At 37.3% G+C, this 15,248-nt stretch overlaps 1 protein-coding gene across 1 annotated transcript in view; it reads right to left on the bottom strand.

Moving 5' to 3' along the window:
- Positions 1-7,657: 7,657 nt before the first annotated feature.
- The window catches only part of SEMA3E (semaphorin 3E), a 128,273-nt gene continuing 120,682 nt past the window's right edge, over positions 7,658-15,248 (bottom strand). The window contains exons 15-17 of the mRNA XM_054272194.1: positions 12,212-12,279; positions 10,622-10,761; positions 7,658-9,322 (exon numbers count right to left, since the gene is read on the bottom strand). Coding sequence (XP_054128169.1) covers positions 8,870-9,322; positions 10,622-10,761; positions 12,212-12,279 — 661 coding nt within the window. The 3' untranslated portion in view covers positions 7,658-8,869. The remainder of the gene's footprint in view (positions 9,323-10,621; positions 10,762-12,211; positions 12,280-15,248) is intronic.

The raw sequence follows: 15,248 nt of genomic DNA, 5'->3' as shown, positions 1-15,248 counted from the left end.
CCACTGAATAATTGTGAAAGGGAGGGCCATTGGCATGATAAAAAGCACCATCCCACCTTTCAAGATCGGGCTCTTATTGGCCTCAAAGCCAAGTTTGTAACCTCTGGTAGTGATTGTTCACCCCATCTGTCTAATGCAGACCAGAGTGTCGTCATTACCCACCCAAAAACTCACCTCATCCCTCTCTGGGGGTGCAAACCTGGCCTCAGCAAAGAACCCTGTGGGGTTTTTTTTGAGTCATTAACATTTCAGTCTCTCACAATAGCCAGCTCTCGCTGAAAGAAACAGAATAGTTTGTCTCCAAAGAAACTGAGAAGGAACTTCTTTAATTCTATTGCAAAGTAGCTACTGATTTCAAACTCATCAGCGTGGTTTTACTTATTTCAGGTAAAAGTCTTGTATGCATTAAAGAAAGACACACCATCTGTGCTGCATAAATCACTGCCTTGGCTATGCCCTTAATTATTCAGCCCTTGGTCTCTTTGCCTGCCTAGATCTTGTGTGAGGGAACAGCCTTTGTTATGCTGATGACAGGAAGGTTCAGTTTCAGGTAAGAAGAGATTTCCCACAGAGTGGCTTTTGTTTATGGCTACAAAAATAGACTAATTGCTTCATTTGATACATTGCTTTTATGTGGCTTAAACCCATGAATTCTTATGTAGAAGATGGACTAAATATGAGACAAGAAAGAGATCAGTCTCTTTTTCATCTCTCCTTCCTTTTAAGTCCTTTGTAGCCTTATGTCTAGTGAAAGGGAAGCAAACACACTTCCTCTAGAGCTTGAATAGAATGGGGACTAACATGCTTATTCTGCAACCTTTGAAAGTTTAGCTCATGTTCATATTCAGCTCCCACCAAGTTAAAAATTGATATATTTTCTTTTTCCTGTGGCCTTTGTGCAATTACAGTGTTGATGGCCCTCTCTGCACTTGCTTTGCAACTGAAAGCTCTGTGGAGCACATGGCATCTGCTGTCCAAAGATGCCATTCACATAATTCTCTGAATCCAGCTTTCCAAGAGGGAAAATTCAAACTGCAGAAGTTGTTAACAATTATTTCTTTTTTCTGCCTTCTTCCCCTGCTTTGCACAATATCAAATGCAGCAAACTGTAAATGAGAAAGGCTTCCCCTCATACCAGTCCTCCCACAGCACCTTTGCTCCTGCCATATGGCTTTTGCAATGTACCCCACAAGACTTCTCAATCCATGTGCTGCCTCATGGCTGGATGTAGTGGTTTTGGGCAAACCAGCACACTGGATCAGGCCAGAGCTGCACAGGAATAGACTAAAAACAACCAGTGGCAAAAATCATCCCTTTGGGGATGTGCTCCCTGGCACAAGCTGTGGATGTGGCAATCCTCTTGGCAGCTTTAGCTAAATCAGTAGCTGTTGAAGAGGATGGAGTTCATACTGACTCTTTTTTCACCACCAAAGACACAGACCAAAGTTAGAAGACAGAAAGGACACTCTTCCAACTCCTTTTCCTCGGTGGTTTCACAATTTGCGCATTTTAGGTGCTTTGAAAAGGATGCATGGGATGTAAAATTTTTCCTTTTCCTTTTCCTTTTCCCTTTCCTTTTCCTTTTCCCTTTCCCTTTTCCTTTCCTTTCCTTTCCTTTCCTTTCCTTTCCTTTCCTTTCCTTTCCTTTCCTTTCCTTTCCTTTCCTTTCCCTTCCCTTCCCTTCCGCTTCCCTTTTGCTTCCCTTCCCTTTCCCCTTTCCCCTTTCCCCTTTCCCCTTTCCCCTTTCCCCCTTTCCCCTTTCCGCTTTCCCCTTTCCTTTCCCTTTTTTCTTTTTTTTAAGCAATAAAATATGTTTCTGCTTTTCTGGAGCATATTACCTTTGCAATTAAAAACTTTACCACATTTCATAATCCATGCAGGCACAGGAACAATGATAAAAAAAATCACAACTCAAAAACTTTTATAAAAGCTTCTATGGGTGAGCAGTTCTTATAACATTATAGACACTAACCCCACACCAATATAAATAACTCACAGCCAAATATTCATCTGCCAGCTGACCTGTGACAAGTGCAACATTTAATGAAATTCAGGAAACAATGCCACAAAAGTGTGGAAAATAGTCAAAAAGTCCCAGCACAGAACAGACAGCGTGATGTTCTAGGCTGGGGGAGCCATAATTTTATATATTGGAGGTTTAATGAATTTTATTTCCATGTACACACTCTAAAAAGGTCAGTGCACATTAAAAAAAGAATACTATTGTTATCAGATGATAAAAAAATCTCATCTCTGATCTTTTCCAAGATGATTAAAAGGCAGAATATAGAAAGGCAGTTTCTATTTGAAAATTATATTTCAGGTTCATTAATATCTGTTTTTTACAGAAATATGGTGTAAAAGTGTGCCAAAATTTAATTTCCCAGATTCTAAGAAAATATAAATAATAATGGTTTCTTAAAATTAATCTCTAATGAAATATGACCTATGAGAGATGAGAGTACATTTTAAAAAAATCCCTCTGAATAAATTGTTGTACAATATATATTTTCTTGTTGAATGCTGTCAATGTCACCCTCTCCAGTGACTTTTAGTAGTTCCCTAAGTCAAAATTGCTGAGAAGTTGTTACCATATTTTCATATATATTGATAGTCTAATATTTGAGAGTATTTATTTTGAGACAAAAATCAGCTTGAAATAATTTTTCTGTTTATCTGAAATGTAATCATGGTGGAGTTAATCTGATGAATCCTCTCATTGTAATGAACACATCTTAAAAGGACAGATTTCTGTTTAAAAATTTATATTCCTTTTTCGTCAACAATTAGAATGGAAAAAATTTAAAAAATACAACCCCTCACACAATCAAAATCTCATACCTTGCCCCTTCTCCCCACAAAAGAAAAAAAAAGATAAATAAGAGATAAGTAAGAGATAAGGGTCTGTGAAGAAGAGATCAAGGGAAGCAAAAAAGTATTTTCATCCCTCTGGTGGCTATTGTGAAGCTTGGACAACTTCAAATGTAAAAAGCACTATCAAATGTTGGGTTTTTCAATGATTGAAGAGTAATATTGTATCAAGGAAAACATTTAAGCAGAAGAAAATGCAGTAAATTAAATACCAATGATCTTTATGCTTGAGTTAAAGCTACAGGTGGAATATTTATATTACCTTGGTTATGATAAGGTCCACAGTGCATTCTTCAGGTTCTGATTAACAGCACTTTTTAATACACCTAGCAAATTAAAATGCAGAAAATGCTTATGGTGCATTAATCATGTGCACTGGTCTGCAAATTTCAGCTCTTATTATTGGGAAAGGGAGAAGACAGTGAATTATAGCTGTTGTGGTTTATGATGATAATGATGGTTATTGTCATTATTATGTGCCTTCACAGACATACTTGGAGTCCAGGTTGAGGGGACTTGGCAAATGTGATTCTTCAGAGTGAGAAAAAAATCATCATGAGCTGCATGTATGATGGAAATGCTGAAACCCAAATTGGCCACAGATATTCTGGGATTTCATAAGTTATAAGCAACAAATGCAGCCACATTAAATGTAATCCTGGATCTAAAAACAGCTTTCCAAAGATGTGCAAAAACACTTTCAAAGACATGAGATTCTGCTGTTGAATTAACTGACATTGCAAGTAAAGAGATGCTTTGTTTCAATGGAGTTTTCTGCGTGTTGCCATTGGGGAAATCTGCTGAAACAAGTTCACAAAGGATCCTTAGCCCACAGGTGTCCTGAAACAGGACTTGTGTTGCACAAAACCATTTATTGATCCAGGCTTCTCCTCCTGCAACCACATGTGCTTTTTCTAGATGAGCATCTCTAAGAACCTCAAGAAATCTAGGCATTAGGCAGATAAGGCTTCTGTGCTGTAAATTTGTTCAATTGTGCTTTCCTCTGCTACTCTCACTACAGCAAATTGTGAGCACACATTCACAAATGCTTAACAAAGTATTTCCTGGTTCAACACTACATGAGAGCCATATCTCAAAGGAGAAAAGCTCTTTTGTGAAATGCAATTGCAGTAATGGATTAGGTTGATGTTGGGCAAATGTGTTCTTCAATATGTCCATCACTGTAGAAAGCTGATTAATTCATAGTGCCAAGAGGTTTACTTGACATTGCTAGCTCTGCCATCTTTATAGTGCTAGTTAGATAAATTATTTCCTCAAAAAAAAAAAAAATTAATAATAAAGAAAAATCACTCATTGAAAGTATAAAAAAAAATCTCCCAAAGGGAAAACTGGGAGATGGCTTCATTTACAATAAATCATGTAAATCATGGCTTCATTTACAATAAATCATGGCTTCATTTACAATAAATACTCATGTCAGCTGGACAGGTATTCTCCAATAAAAGCAGTAATTTGGTGAAGTGAACAGGATTCCAGGGCTGATAGGAATTGCAGGCATCCTGCTTGGTTACAGCTGTAAAAAAGCTCACTTTCAGTGCCTCTTATCTGGACAGTGCAGCTTGCAGAGGCATTTGTGCCTTCTGGACTCAGAGATATAAAGTTGCATAAATAACTCCAGCCTTAGTGCTCCAAGGTAGAATTAGGAGATTACTGTTTGTTTGGGTTTTTTGAAAGAGGGAACCTGACTGACTGACATTTAGGAGAAAATTGATTTTTTTTCCCCTGTCAGGGTTAAGAACCAGCCAGCAACCAAGCCCCAGTGCAGAAACTCATTTGCTCCCCAACCAGCAGGACCAGGGAGAGAACTGGAATGGTGAAACAGAGAAAACTTGTGAGTTGAGATAAAGAAGGTTTAATAGGGAAAGCAAACGCCATGGACACAAGCAAAGTAAAGCAAGGAATTAATTCATTGTTTCCCATGGCAGGTAGGTATTCAGCCATCTCCAGGAGAGCAGGGCCTCATCACACATAACAGTGACTTGGGATGACAAACATGATTACTCCAAATTTCCCCCCAACCTCCTTCTTCTGCTCACTTCATAAACTGACCTTGATGTCACATGCTTCGGAATATTTATTTGGGTCACCTGTCCCAGCTGTGTTTGCCCCAATCTCTTACACACCCCCAGGTCCCTCACCAGTGTGGCAGCATGAAAAGCAAAGAAAGGTCTTGGGTCTGTGTAAGCCCTGCTCAGCAATTAAAAAAAAACAAAAACAAAAACAAAACCATAAAAAACGCCACAAAAACAAACAAACAAAAAAACCCAAAAAACAAAAAGCCAAAAAACCCCAACAACAACAAAAAAGAAAAGTTTTTTGTTAAAACCCTCTCTGTATTATGAACCCTGTGTTCAGAACAAATCCAAAACATTTCCTCACAGCAGCCACTGTGAAGAGAATTAGAGAATTAACTCTACACCAGCCAAAACCAGCATACTCTTGAAATTTAAGAGAAAATAAAAGAACAAGAGAAACTCTATAAATATGTTAATTATATTGATTCAAGCACTCTTTCAAATATGATGGTTACTTGTGCTATTCAGATACCTGAATAATTCCCCTTCAGGGCAAATATTTTTCTCAACTGCCTACAGAAGGAGATCTGTTTCATGCTGCAGAACAGCAGTGAATATCCTTAAAGCTCATTTTGAGATATTCAAGGCAGGAGTTGCACATCAGGCTAACACTCTCCTGCCCTGATGTCCTGAGAGAATCTGAGAGCACAGCAGTCTGTACAAGGTGGCAGTAATCTCACTGACAACAAAGAGCAAGAGCAAAGCAAAGGAAGTGTTAATCCAAGTGCTCTGGATTTTCCTTCATCATGAAACAGGGTGGAGTCCAAAGCTTTATCCAAATTGTGGCTTCTCAGTGAATTTCCACTGGTTAGCATCTTCTGGGTTTCAGTGACCATGTTCCCCTTTTAAAATACATTAATGTATCAGGCAGACTATATCTACTCCATACCCTGTGCCACATTTCCCACTTGGCAACTCTATACATACATCTTTCTGTCCTTATCTGTGGTCTCTGCTCATAAAATGCATGGGAAAGGACATCTGAAATTAACAATGTGTGACTAGCGAGCTGCAGGTAATCATGCTGTCTGGGGAAAATAAATTATAAGAAATAATACAGATTATTTCAGCCAAATATGGTTCTTAATTATATTTATAATTTGACCACTTCATGCACATACAAAATACATCAAACTCATAATGATAAGAAGCAGACAATGGCCCCCAAATATACAAAGAAGCATTTTAAATAACGTTGTGCTAAATGCACATTTGTGCACATCCTTCCAAAATACACTGTCATGCTTTCTCTTCTTCCATAGATGTCAGAGCACTCTTTGAACAAGACCTTGTACTTCTGAATTCTCATAGGCATTGCAACCATGAAAGGAGCAAGGTGTAAGCCAAAAATGTAAGTTTTAAAAGGAAAATAAAAAGGTAATGCAATTCTCCACATGTAAACACTAAAGGGATGGGCAGCTAAAAATATACACTCTCATACTAAATCAAGAATCCTGATTTCCATATAAGATGATTTCCACCTGAAATCTCAGAGAATAAGACACAAAGTTAGATTTGGTCCATGAGGCTGAGATGCTGTAATTCCCTTCTAAGAGTTCATTAATGATACATTTAGCACTAGATACTTGCAAATTAATAAAAAAATAAAACATAATTCCCATTGTTGTTTAAAAGAAGGGGACTCCATACTTCATGAGAAAAGGATTTTAGTAGTGTTTAAGAAGTTTTTCACCAAGGGTGTCAGTGAGGTTTGTATAGGACATTAAGCTCAGATCAGGGATGCTTGTTCTGTGTGTGTTCTCTGCCACAAATCACAGTGCTGGTGCTTTCCATACAGCTGTAAACAAACAGGAAATTCTACATGCAATTAAGTTCCATTAAGCTGTCCCAGAAACATGAGTTCATCCAGTCTCCTCTCTCAGACCAAATCTAGCAACTGCATGAATTCATGCAAGGATCTGCAGAGTGTCCAGTCCCATCTCTTGGAGAGATATTGTAGCTAAACCAAGTGCAAACCCTCGGATACCCGATCCTCCTACCAGGCTGATAAAGATTCATTCATGCTATACCCACACCAGGTGAAACCCTGTTTTCCTCACACTCTGGTTGCTGACAGTGTGCCATGTGCTCCTTCCAGAGTCAGTCCCAGCTCCCAGAGGAGCTCAGCAAAGCTCACTGGTCCTGTCAGCAGCTGTGGGCTCCTCTCACAAACAGCCTGCTTGGAAAACTCTGGGTTAGCACCGATTGCTGCCCTTGGGAACACAGCAAACCACAAACCTCTGTTACCCAGGCTGCTAATTCTCACTCTTCCAGGGCCATGAAACTCTTTGTAGGTGATGAATCCCTTGTATATTTTCCTCATGACATAAAAATTTGGATCAGCTTGGCTATTTCCCCTACTGGTATCTTGTTCTTATTTTAGGAGTGAACTATTTTTCGACTCATTTGTGTTTACATTTAGCTTGTATTTATGCTTAACTTGTGTTTAACTTCCCTTTATTATTTTAAATTTTTAATTTAAAAAAATCCCTAATCCAATTAATGTTGTAATATTACATTTGTCAGGTATTGTTGAAATGCCAGGTTTTCTGCATTTTCTGGATCTGCTTTCTTAAAGCAAGGCCATCCTATATTTTTTATATATATACATATATATGTATGTATGTATGTGTATATATATATGTATGTATGTATATGTATATACATATATACTTTTATTTTATTTTTTTTTAATTCAGTCTTGTAAGACTTAGATTTTAAATTACTTAGTTCTTTTGATCTCCTTTCCTGATATCACTCACAAGAGGAGCAAAGCAGCCCTTTCGAACAGAGATCACACATCAGAAAAAGATTTATGTGGACCAGATCCTGAAACTATAGAAACACAGCTGCATAATGCTGGATTTGTTTTTAATCTGCATCCTAACTTTTTATGACAGCATTTTACCCCAAAAATACATTATCAACATAAAGCATCACTTATTTAAAACGCTGCCTTCCCAGTATAAATTACTTCCAACATTGCCTTCTAAATCTGTGACTTTAGCACATGGAGACTAAAAGTGTCTTCTGAAAGTAAACCAGCTGAGGATCTCGGTAATACTTTGCTGATACATATTTCTTCAAAAAAAGTAATTTAAATATCGTGTTTCGCTTTCTTTTGCCACAAGAGGGCGATCCCTTAATTCGTGTCCACAAAGGCAATGTACAGACACAAGATGGACTCGTTTTCTATCTAAACCAGTATTTCAATTTCTTATGTAGATAAATTGATGAATTTCATTCTGTCTGTGTTCACAGCATGCATGTGGCTTAGATGAAGTTACTAGGCAATATCATTTAGCTGTGGGAGCACACTGTGCTTCATAAATGGCTGATACTGAAAAAAAAGGTGGGAAGCAAATAGGATTTCCCTTCATTATCTTTAGAAGTAGCAGTACACTGTATTAACACATCTCATTGTTCTCAGTGATGAACTCAGACAGGTCACAATCAAAAGGAATAAGATCTTAAGACGTGCTGCTTTCAGAAGCATGAGAAATTTGTGAAACAAAGAAAAGATATCTCTTATACTTTTCATCCACTTGTGAATGTTTAGCTATTTGAATTTGTTAAATATGCCATCATGTGCAACAACATACAGCGCAAGCACGATCCACACAGGGAACTGATTCAAGCACTCAAAACCTGAAGATTGTCATGCCCTCCCTAATGCAAAACTCTGATTGCATTTACTTAGAACCAGATAGCTGGGAAGATTTTGTTTAAAATGCTTCTAAACAGTCATCATGAGTGTACAATATAACTTACCATAGCATTTTTGTTTTCAGTCCCAATATTTTACATATATAAACCTGTGAAATTTACTCAAACCAAGACTGATTTCTCCCTCTTAAGTCCAAATAAAATTTTGCTCAGAAACAGTGGATGGATTTTGTCCATCAAGAGTCAGCTATGTTCCTGGGCAGCCGGTAATGCTCTGGCCTGATCCTTGCCTTCTTCTCCTGAGGGCTGGCATATTTCCACTTGGATGGAGACATTTTCAGCTTTTTTCTCTTCTTATCTGTACACCACACTTTTTCACAGTACTCTTCCACCCTCTGGAAGTTGCTGTAACCTATCAATTGAAGAAATTCCTTATACCATGGCTTTGAAGCCTGAGGTATACTGCTCTGCATTGGGCATGGCATTTTGTGAGGGATCTCCTCCTCGTAGTCTTTATTGAACATTTCGTCTACACGTTCCTCCTCGACTATCTCCAGGGTGATTTTCCTGACAGTGTGAACAATGCTGTGTTCCACTGTCTGACAAAAATAAGTCCCTGCATCCAGTCGATGCAGCTTCAGGAATAAAAGGCCAAGGTCCATTTTTATTATTCTATCATCAGTCTTCACCTGAAAAAAAACCCCATAAAATGAAGTTATAGAGCACAGGCCTTTGCTATTCCATTAAACCAATTCAATTATTTCTGAACTGTACTTTCATGACTGTTATAGTAAATTTTGAGAGGAAGATTAGAGATCCACAAATTTTTAATTTACAGTGCTTTTTGAAATAAAAAAAATATTTACTTGAAATAAAGAAGAGATTGAGTTGAAAATGGAGAACCATCTAATGAATCTGGGAAGCATGGAAGAGCATATAGTGAAGCAGACAGAGGGGAAATAAGTTAGAAACATGCAAATTATCCACTGGATGGAAAAAAAGGGCATTTGCCAGCTGACCTTTGATAAGGATCCCTGTAAATTCTCTCATAGACTGGTATGCTTTTGAGGAGACATTCATAAAATTATTTGCATCTTTAAAAGCAGGACCACTGTGATCTTAAAGCCTCAGTTCTGAGTTTGCTGTTTAAGTTCCTCCTACAGCTCCTGAGGGTTTCAGAATTGACTATGAGACATTCACAGGTGTTGGCAAGCAGGGAGCTCTGAGCTGTCTAATCCAGCAGCAGGAATGGTGAGGAAAATGGTATCCTCAGCTTTTCATTTAACAGTAAGGTGATGAATTTAAGCAGAAGTAATGAGTGATGAAGGGATCCAAAGCAGCCCTGAACAGAATGAACTCAGGACCTGGCAGTACTGAAGGATGAGGAACTGGATGAGAGCTGGCCATGTCCACTTGTAGAAAACCAACTGCATCCTGTGCTGGATAACAAGAAGTGTGGCCAACAGGCCAAGGGAGGTGATTCTCTTCCTCCAGTCTGCAGTGATAGCTACATTGATGTGTATCAGAGAGGTATGGAGGAATGAATATGATTGCACTTATGAAGAACTTTCATAATGGTAAAATACATGTAAAAGAGGCAGAGAATCCACCAACACTTATTTGCAAAAAATTTATAATAAATGGGTGAGGCAGCAAGAATGAATAGAAGTTAAGCTAGACTAACACTGGAAATAATACATACACATTTCATCCCTGCAAAAACATACCAAGAGAAGTGATGGATATTCCTTCATTTTGAGATCTTAAATTAGCTCCACTACATGTTCAACATCTGCATTCAAGATGTTGAATGCAAACACCAGGTGAAATTCTCAGGTCTATTAATTCAAGAGACCAGATGAACATAGTGATTTTCCCTGACACCCATTTACGTTTCAGCAACTGGTGGCAGAAATTCAGTGAAGACGTAATGTTCCTAACAAAGGGCTCTTTTATTGAAAAAAGTTAGTCTATAAGAATATTTCTACCTCTTCCTTCTTAGTGTCATGTGCTCGCTGGACAAACCAGATGACTTTTGCTTGCAAGGTCCGAGGGGTGCACTCCAGAAGGGTGCTGTTGTACTCTATTCCATAAACAAGTCTTTCCTCAGTCTTCTCCAGAACTTCACCTGGAAGGAAAAAAATGTTTCAAAAATATGTTACTGCAAGTACTTGTAACACTCCATGAACATTTGCTTTTAGGAGTGAAGCTTAATTCCAATCCAGCCAGAAAGTGACTGGAGAGTAATGTCTAAGGAAGATCTGACCTGCTAAATGAATTTTCCCATCATCTGAGGCTTTCACACCATCTGACCAAATTGTGCTGACTCACCTAACATTACAGAGAAACAGATCTCAGCCTTTCACACTGCTAATTGCTTCTGCCTGGTTCTTATGAATAGTTAATTTCATTTTCACTCAGTGAAACAGAAGGATTCAAAACATGTTTAAATATAATAAAATTTTCAATTTTTTTAGGGATAATTACGGCACATAACTGTTTGCAGAATGATACTATAAATAATCTAACCAATATTTTACATATCCATGCTATACATGTATTAACTGAATGTACAGTTTGGGCCCAAGGGTGCTAATAAAAACAAGGTGAAAGAATTAAATCAAAATTCAATTCTGTTTTCAATCCAACAAAACATCTGGAGGAAGATAAGCTAGTTGTTACACTGGACACAACCAACTGCTTCATTAATGAAATCATTTTATTCCATAATGGTGAGAAAGATTCTTGAGCCCAAATACCTTTATATCTTAAAAAAATACACTGTTTTATATAATTCTGATTTCTCTGTTGTATTTTAAACTTGTGGAAGAATTAGCACTTAATATTGGAACATACTTTTCCAACATGTACAATATCATCCAATGGATATATAAATTATATATATATATGTAAAAAAAATATATATAAAATATTTATGTAAATATTTAAAATAGTGTTTCTCTGAATATTACTCTAGAAGAAACTTTATTGGTTTTTTTTTTTCTTCTATAAATGTATTGAATATTATCCTGCAAATTACAGAGCATTTCCATGCAATTGTTTTCTTTCTGGTTTTCTATTCCCAACACCCACGTTTGAAATCCTCACTTTTCAAGGTTTGGATAACAGTACTCTATCTTATTTTTTTTAGAGAAAACTTGATCGTAAATACACATTTTTATTCTGTCATGTCACTGCTCATACCTATTCTTAAATTTTAAGTGTTCTGACTACTTCATGCACATTTCAGAATGCAGCTCTATTTATTGTTTATTATTCTTGCCTCATCTTTCTGCTTTTCTTTTTTTTTTTCTGTTGGGAGCCATTGGGATGCATTCTCCACATCTTTAGTCTGCACGTCAGTGCTGCAGCACCACATGAACATTTTGGGATGTCACCCACTGAGACCGTCACCCTTAGACGTGGATGGCAGGGGCTCAGCCCCACGGCTCTCACAACATGACAGGAACATGCCAGGGAAAACAGCAGGTGAGATCATGGTCTGGCTCGTGTTCCTGGCAAACCCTGCGCTGGCTGTTCCAGGCCTTTACAAGCATTTGTGCATTTGAACAGATTACCAATGAACTGCTGGCCGAAGCACTGCTGCGCCGCGTTCCCGTGCCGAACGTCTTGTCTGCGGAAACGTCTGCAGGGAACAAAAGTGGAATTGTTTAAGAGAAAACGTTTAGCTTATGTGTTGTTTGGCTTATGCTGAGCTAGCCTTCATTAAAAACTTCAGGAGTTAAACCTTGATTGCTAACAATTTACCACTGTTGTGAGAAGTGCTCATTTATAAAGCAGTATTCTGTCTCCACTCAACCTACTGGGAGTCATGTGTCTGAAAGAAAGAAATATGCTTGTCTGGAGAAGAGGTACAATTATGTGTCCATTTTATATATAACTATACTAGTGTTATAAATATGAAAACAACATCCTTTGAACTGACTCGATAACACTCAGTCATAGGCACTTTTAGCCTGTCTTTGGGTTCTCTATGTCCTTCCAGAAAGGAAGGAAATTTTCCTTTTTAATTCAGCACAGTTTCCCATGGACGTGATGGTACTTCTTTTATCCTTTACTCTCATGGTTTTTTGGGTATTTTTCTTCACTTGAGAGTCGCAACGTGTGGAAGAAACACTTTATTTTATTTCACTTTTGTACCAGACAGTTACTGAGCTCGTTTTTCTCAACAGGGAAATATACATTCATGAATGCTCATGCTTAGAAAATGAACTGGTGGAAGAAGAACTGAAATCAGAACATGTGAACCCTGTTTTTGACCTGGAAAAAATACAAGTCCTTTTGAAAGAAAAATCATTCTGACTTTTGAGGTTTGAGTTTTTGATTGCATTTACAGAAAAAAAAATATTAAACCCATTATTATATATAGTGTATTCCCAAAATAATTGTGCCTTCATATAGCATTTATTTTCTTTGAGTGCCTTGATAAATAAATCTAGGATTGTTTACCTGGAAAATAAAAGAGTCTATAGGAATGCTGTATCTTGCTACATTAGTATGTCCAACAACCTCAAATGTAGTTTTTCTGAGGATACTGTTCCTGTATTTGCATAAAGAGTAATTCTATACAGTATTGTCAATGCCATACATAAGAGATTAACAGAAGAAATGTGCAGTGCAGCAAATCTTACACAGTAGGTATGTGTACAGTAAAAATTACATTAGAAACAAACAAAGCCAAAGAGTTCTGTTATTCTTTGCATTTTACTAGTGAAATAAGGTTGTTCTCCAGTTCTATGTAAACCCAAAAGATAAAATTTTAATTTTTCACAAATTGAATTTACAGAAACTATTTAGATTTATACCACCTAAAAGTCTTGTCCATGGATGTTACTAATTTTATTTTTAATCTGGCTGTAGACAGTGATTATTTTCTGAGTTTTGTCACCCATATGATCCAGTGTTCTTGGTGGACAAAGATTAACCTCCACTGATATTCAGAGAACAACCAGTGTTTTTCCATTGTTGTTTCAGGGGAATCTAGAAATTCAGTGAAGACTGCATTGGGCTTTTAGGGAGAAATGCTAACAATACTTGCATCCTATTAAAGAAAAACAGTGGTAGCAACTGGGCCTTATTCTGCCCTGGGTGTTGACATTGCAATGTGTTGTGTCAGTGCTGATAAATGTTGTCACCAGGTTTGCAAGTCTATGTGTGCAGATTACTCAGAAGAGACATTCTGCTGCACAAATATACATAAACACTATAGGATATGCAACAATCCTGCTGCTGTAAGGTCCAACAGCCCTAGCTAGCAGGAACAGGTAGCAAGCATGCTCTATTTACTCATGAGTTCCTTAAGATCACTGTAAAGCTAAAAAAAAAATAGTTCTGTAAGACAGGATTATTTCTCCAGTTGTCAGAATCATTAAAGAAAAAAAATGTTTGCTTGATGGAATTTTACTGTTGCAGCTGTGAAGACTGGGGAAGATACAGTGCCTTCACTTACTATTTTCAGTGCCTTCACTTACTATTTTCTCAAATAGAAGGCAAAAATTGAGAGAAGTGCTGAAAGAGAGGGAGATGCTGGGAGATAAACTCATCTCACAAATGCTGACATAAGCCTGGTATTATTTTTTTTTAGAAATTATTTTACTCAGAATAATAGATTATCAGACAATCCCTGAGATAAATTACTGTAAGGAACAATTTTCAGTGATTAACAAATGCACTGAATTTCGAGAAGTATCTTTTGCAATCTATAATTTCATTGATTTAGATTTCAGCCCTTAACTCTGTGCTTCCACAAACCTAGTAAAAATGATCTGCAAGAAAGCAACACAGTCATCATCATCATCATCATCATTACCATCATCATAATTTTCATTTTTCTTTATTATTTCCCTGGCAGAATGAGGCAGAATCAAGAAGTCTTGGGAAGAAAAGGCACCACTATGTTTACATAAGTAAATCAGTAGACTGCGTGCCTGGTGGAGTGGGTGATGGAGAAAGAAAACAGAGAGGGAGAGGAGGCAGGGGAGAGACTGTCAGCTTCTAAAAATTAGCTAAAGAATCACACAATGCCTACCCAAGTTCAAAGACATTTTTAAATTACTTCAGACCTTTTTCAGCCTGGATGGGGAGCTGATACATCAAAGAATCTCACTTGTAGAATTTGGTGCTTGTTTAGATAAAAATTGAAACTGACCAAATCAGAATGCAGAACTAATACTGAACTAAAGCATTTAAGTCCTGGACCTCTGGTTTCTCAAGTGCACTTCATGAAATTTGAATGCAGTAGAAATTCCTTCTGCCATCTGAGGTATTTGCAGTATTCAGGAGCCACACACCTGTAATTAGCATGGAATTGTGCTGTGTTGTGCTGCCTTCATCAAGATATGGGATTTTGGACTCAGTTTTTATTTTTTCTTGATTAAATCCCACATTTAATTAGTTATCCAGAATATACATGTACAAGGATTTTCACAATTTAAAAAATTAATACCAGAGGCCAAGCATAAGATTTTTTATATTTATGCTTCACTTCTCTCTAAATCTATTACATGCCTTAGTTTACAGATTTCTATTTAATGTTACTCCAAACACTTGTTGTACCTTGAAGGCATCAGCATCTAAAGCAGACAGCATTTGGAC

This window comes from Melozone crissalis, unplaced genomic scaffold (assembly GCF_028551555.1).
Source record: "Melozone crissalis strain CALT ecotype California unplaced genomic scaffold, PUWL_Pcris_2 ptg000004l_1, whole genome shotgun sequence".
NCBI lineage: Eukaryota > Metazoa > Chordata > Aves > Passeriformes > Passerellidae > Melozone > Melozone crissalis.
The sequence above is the reverse complement of the archived record's forward strand: the minus strand, read 5'-3'. Positions and strand labels throughout refer to the sequence as shown.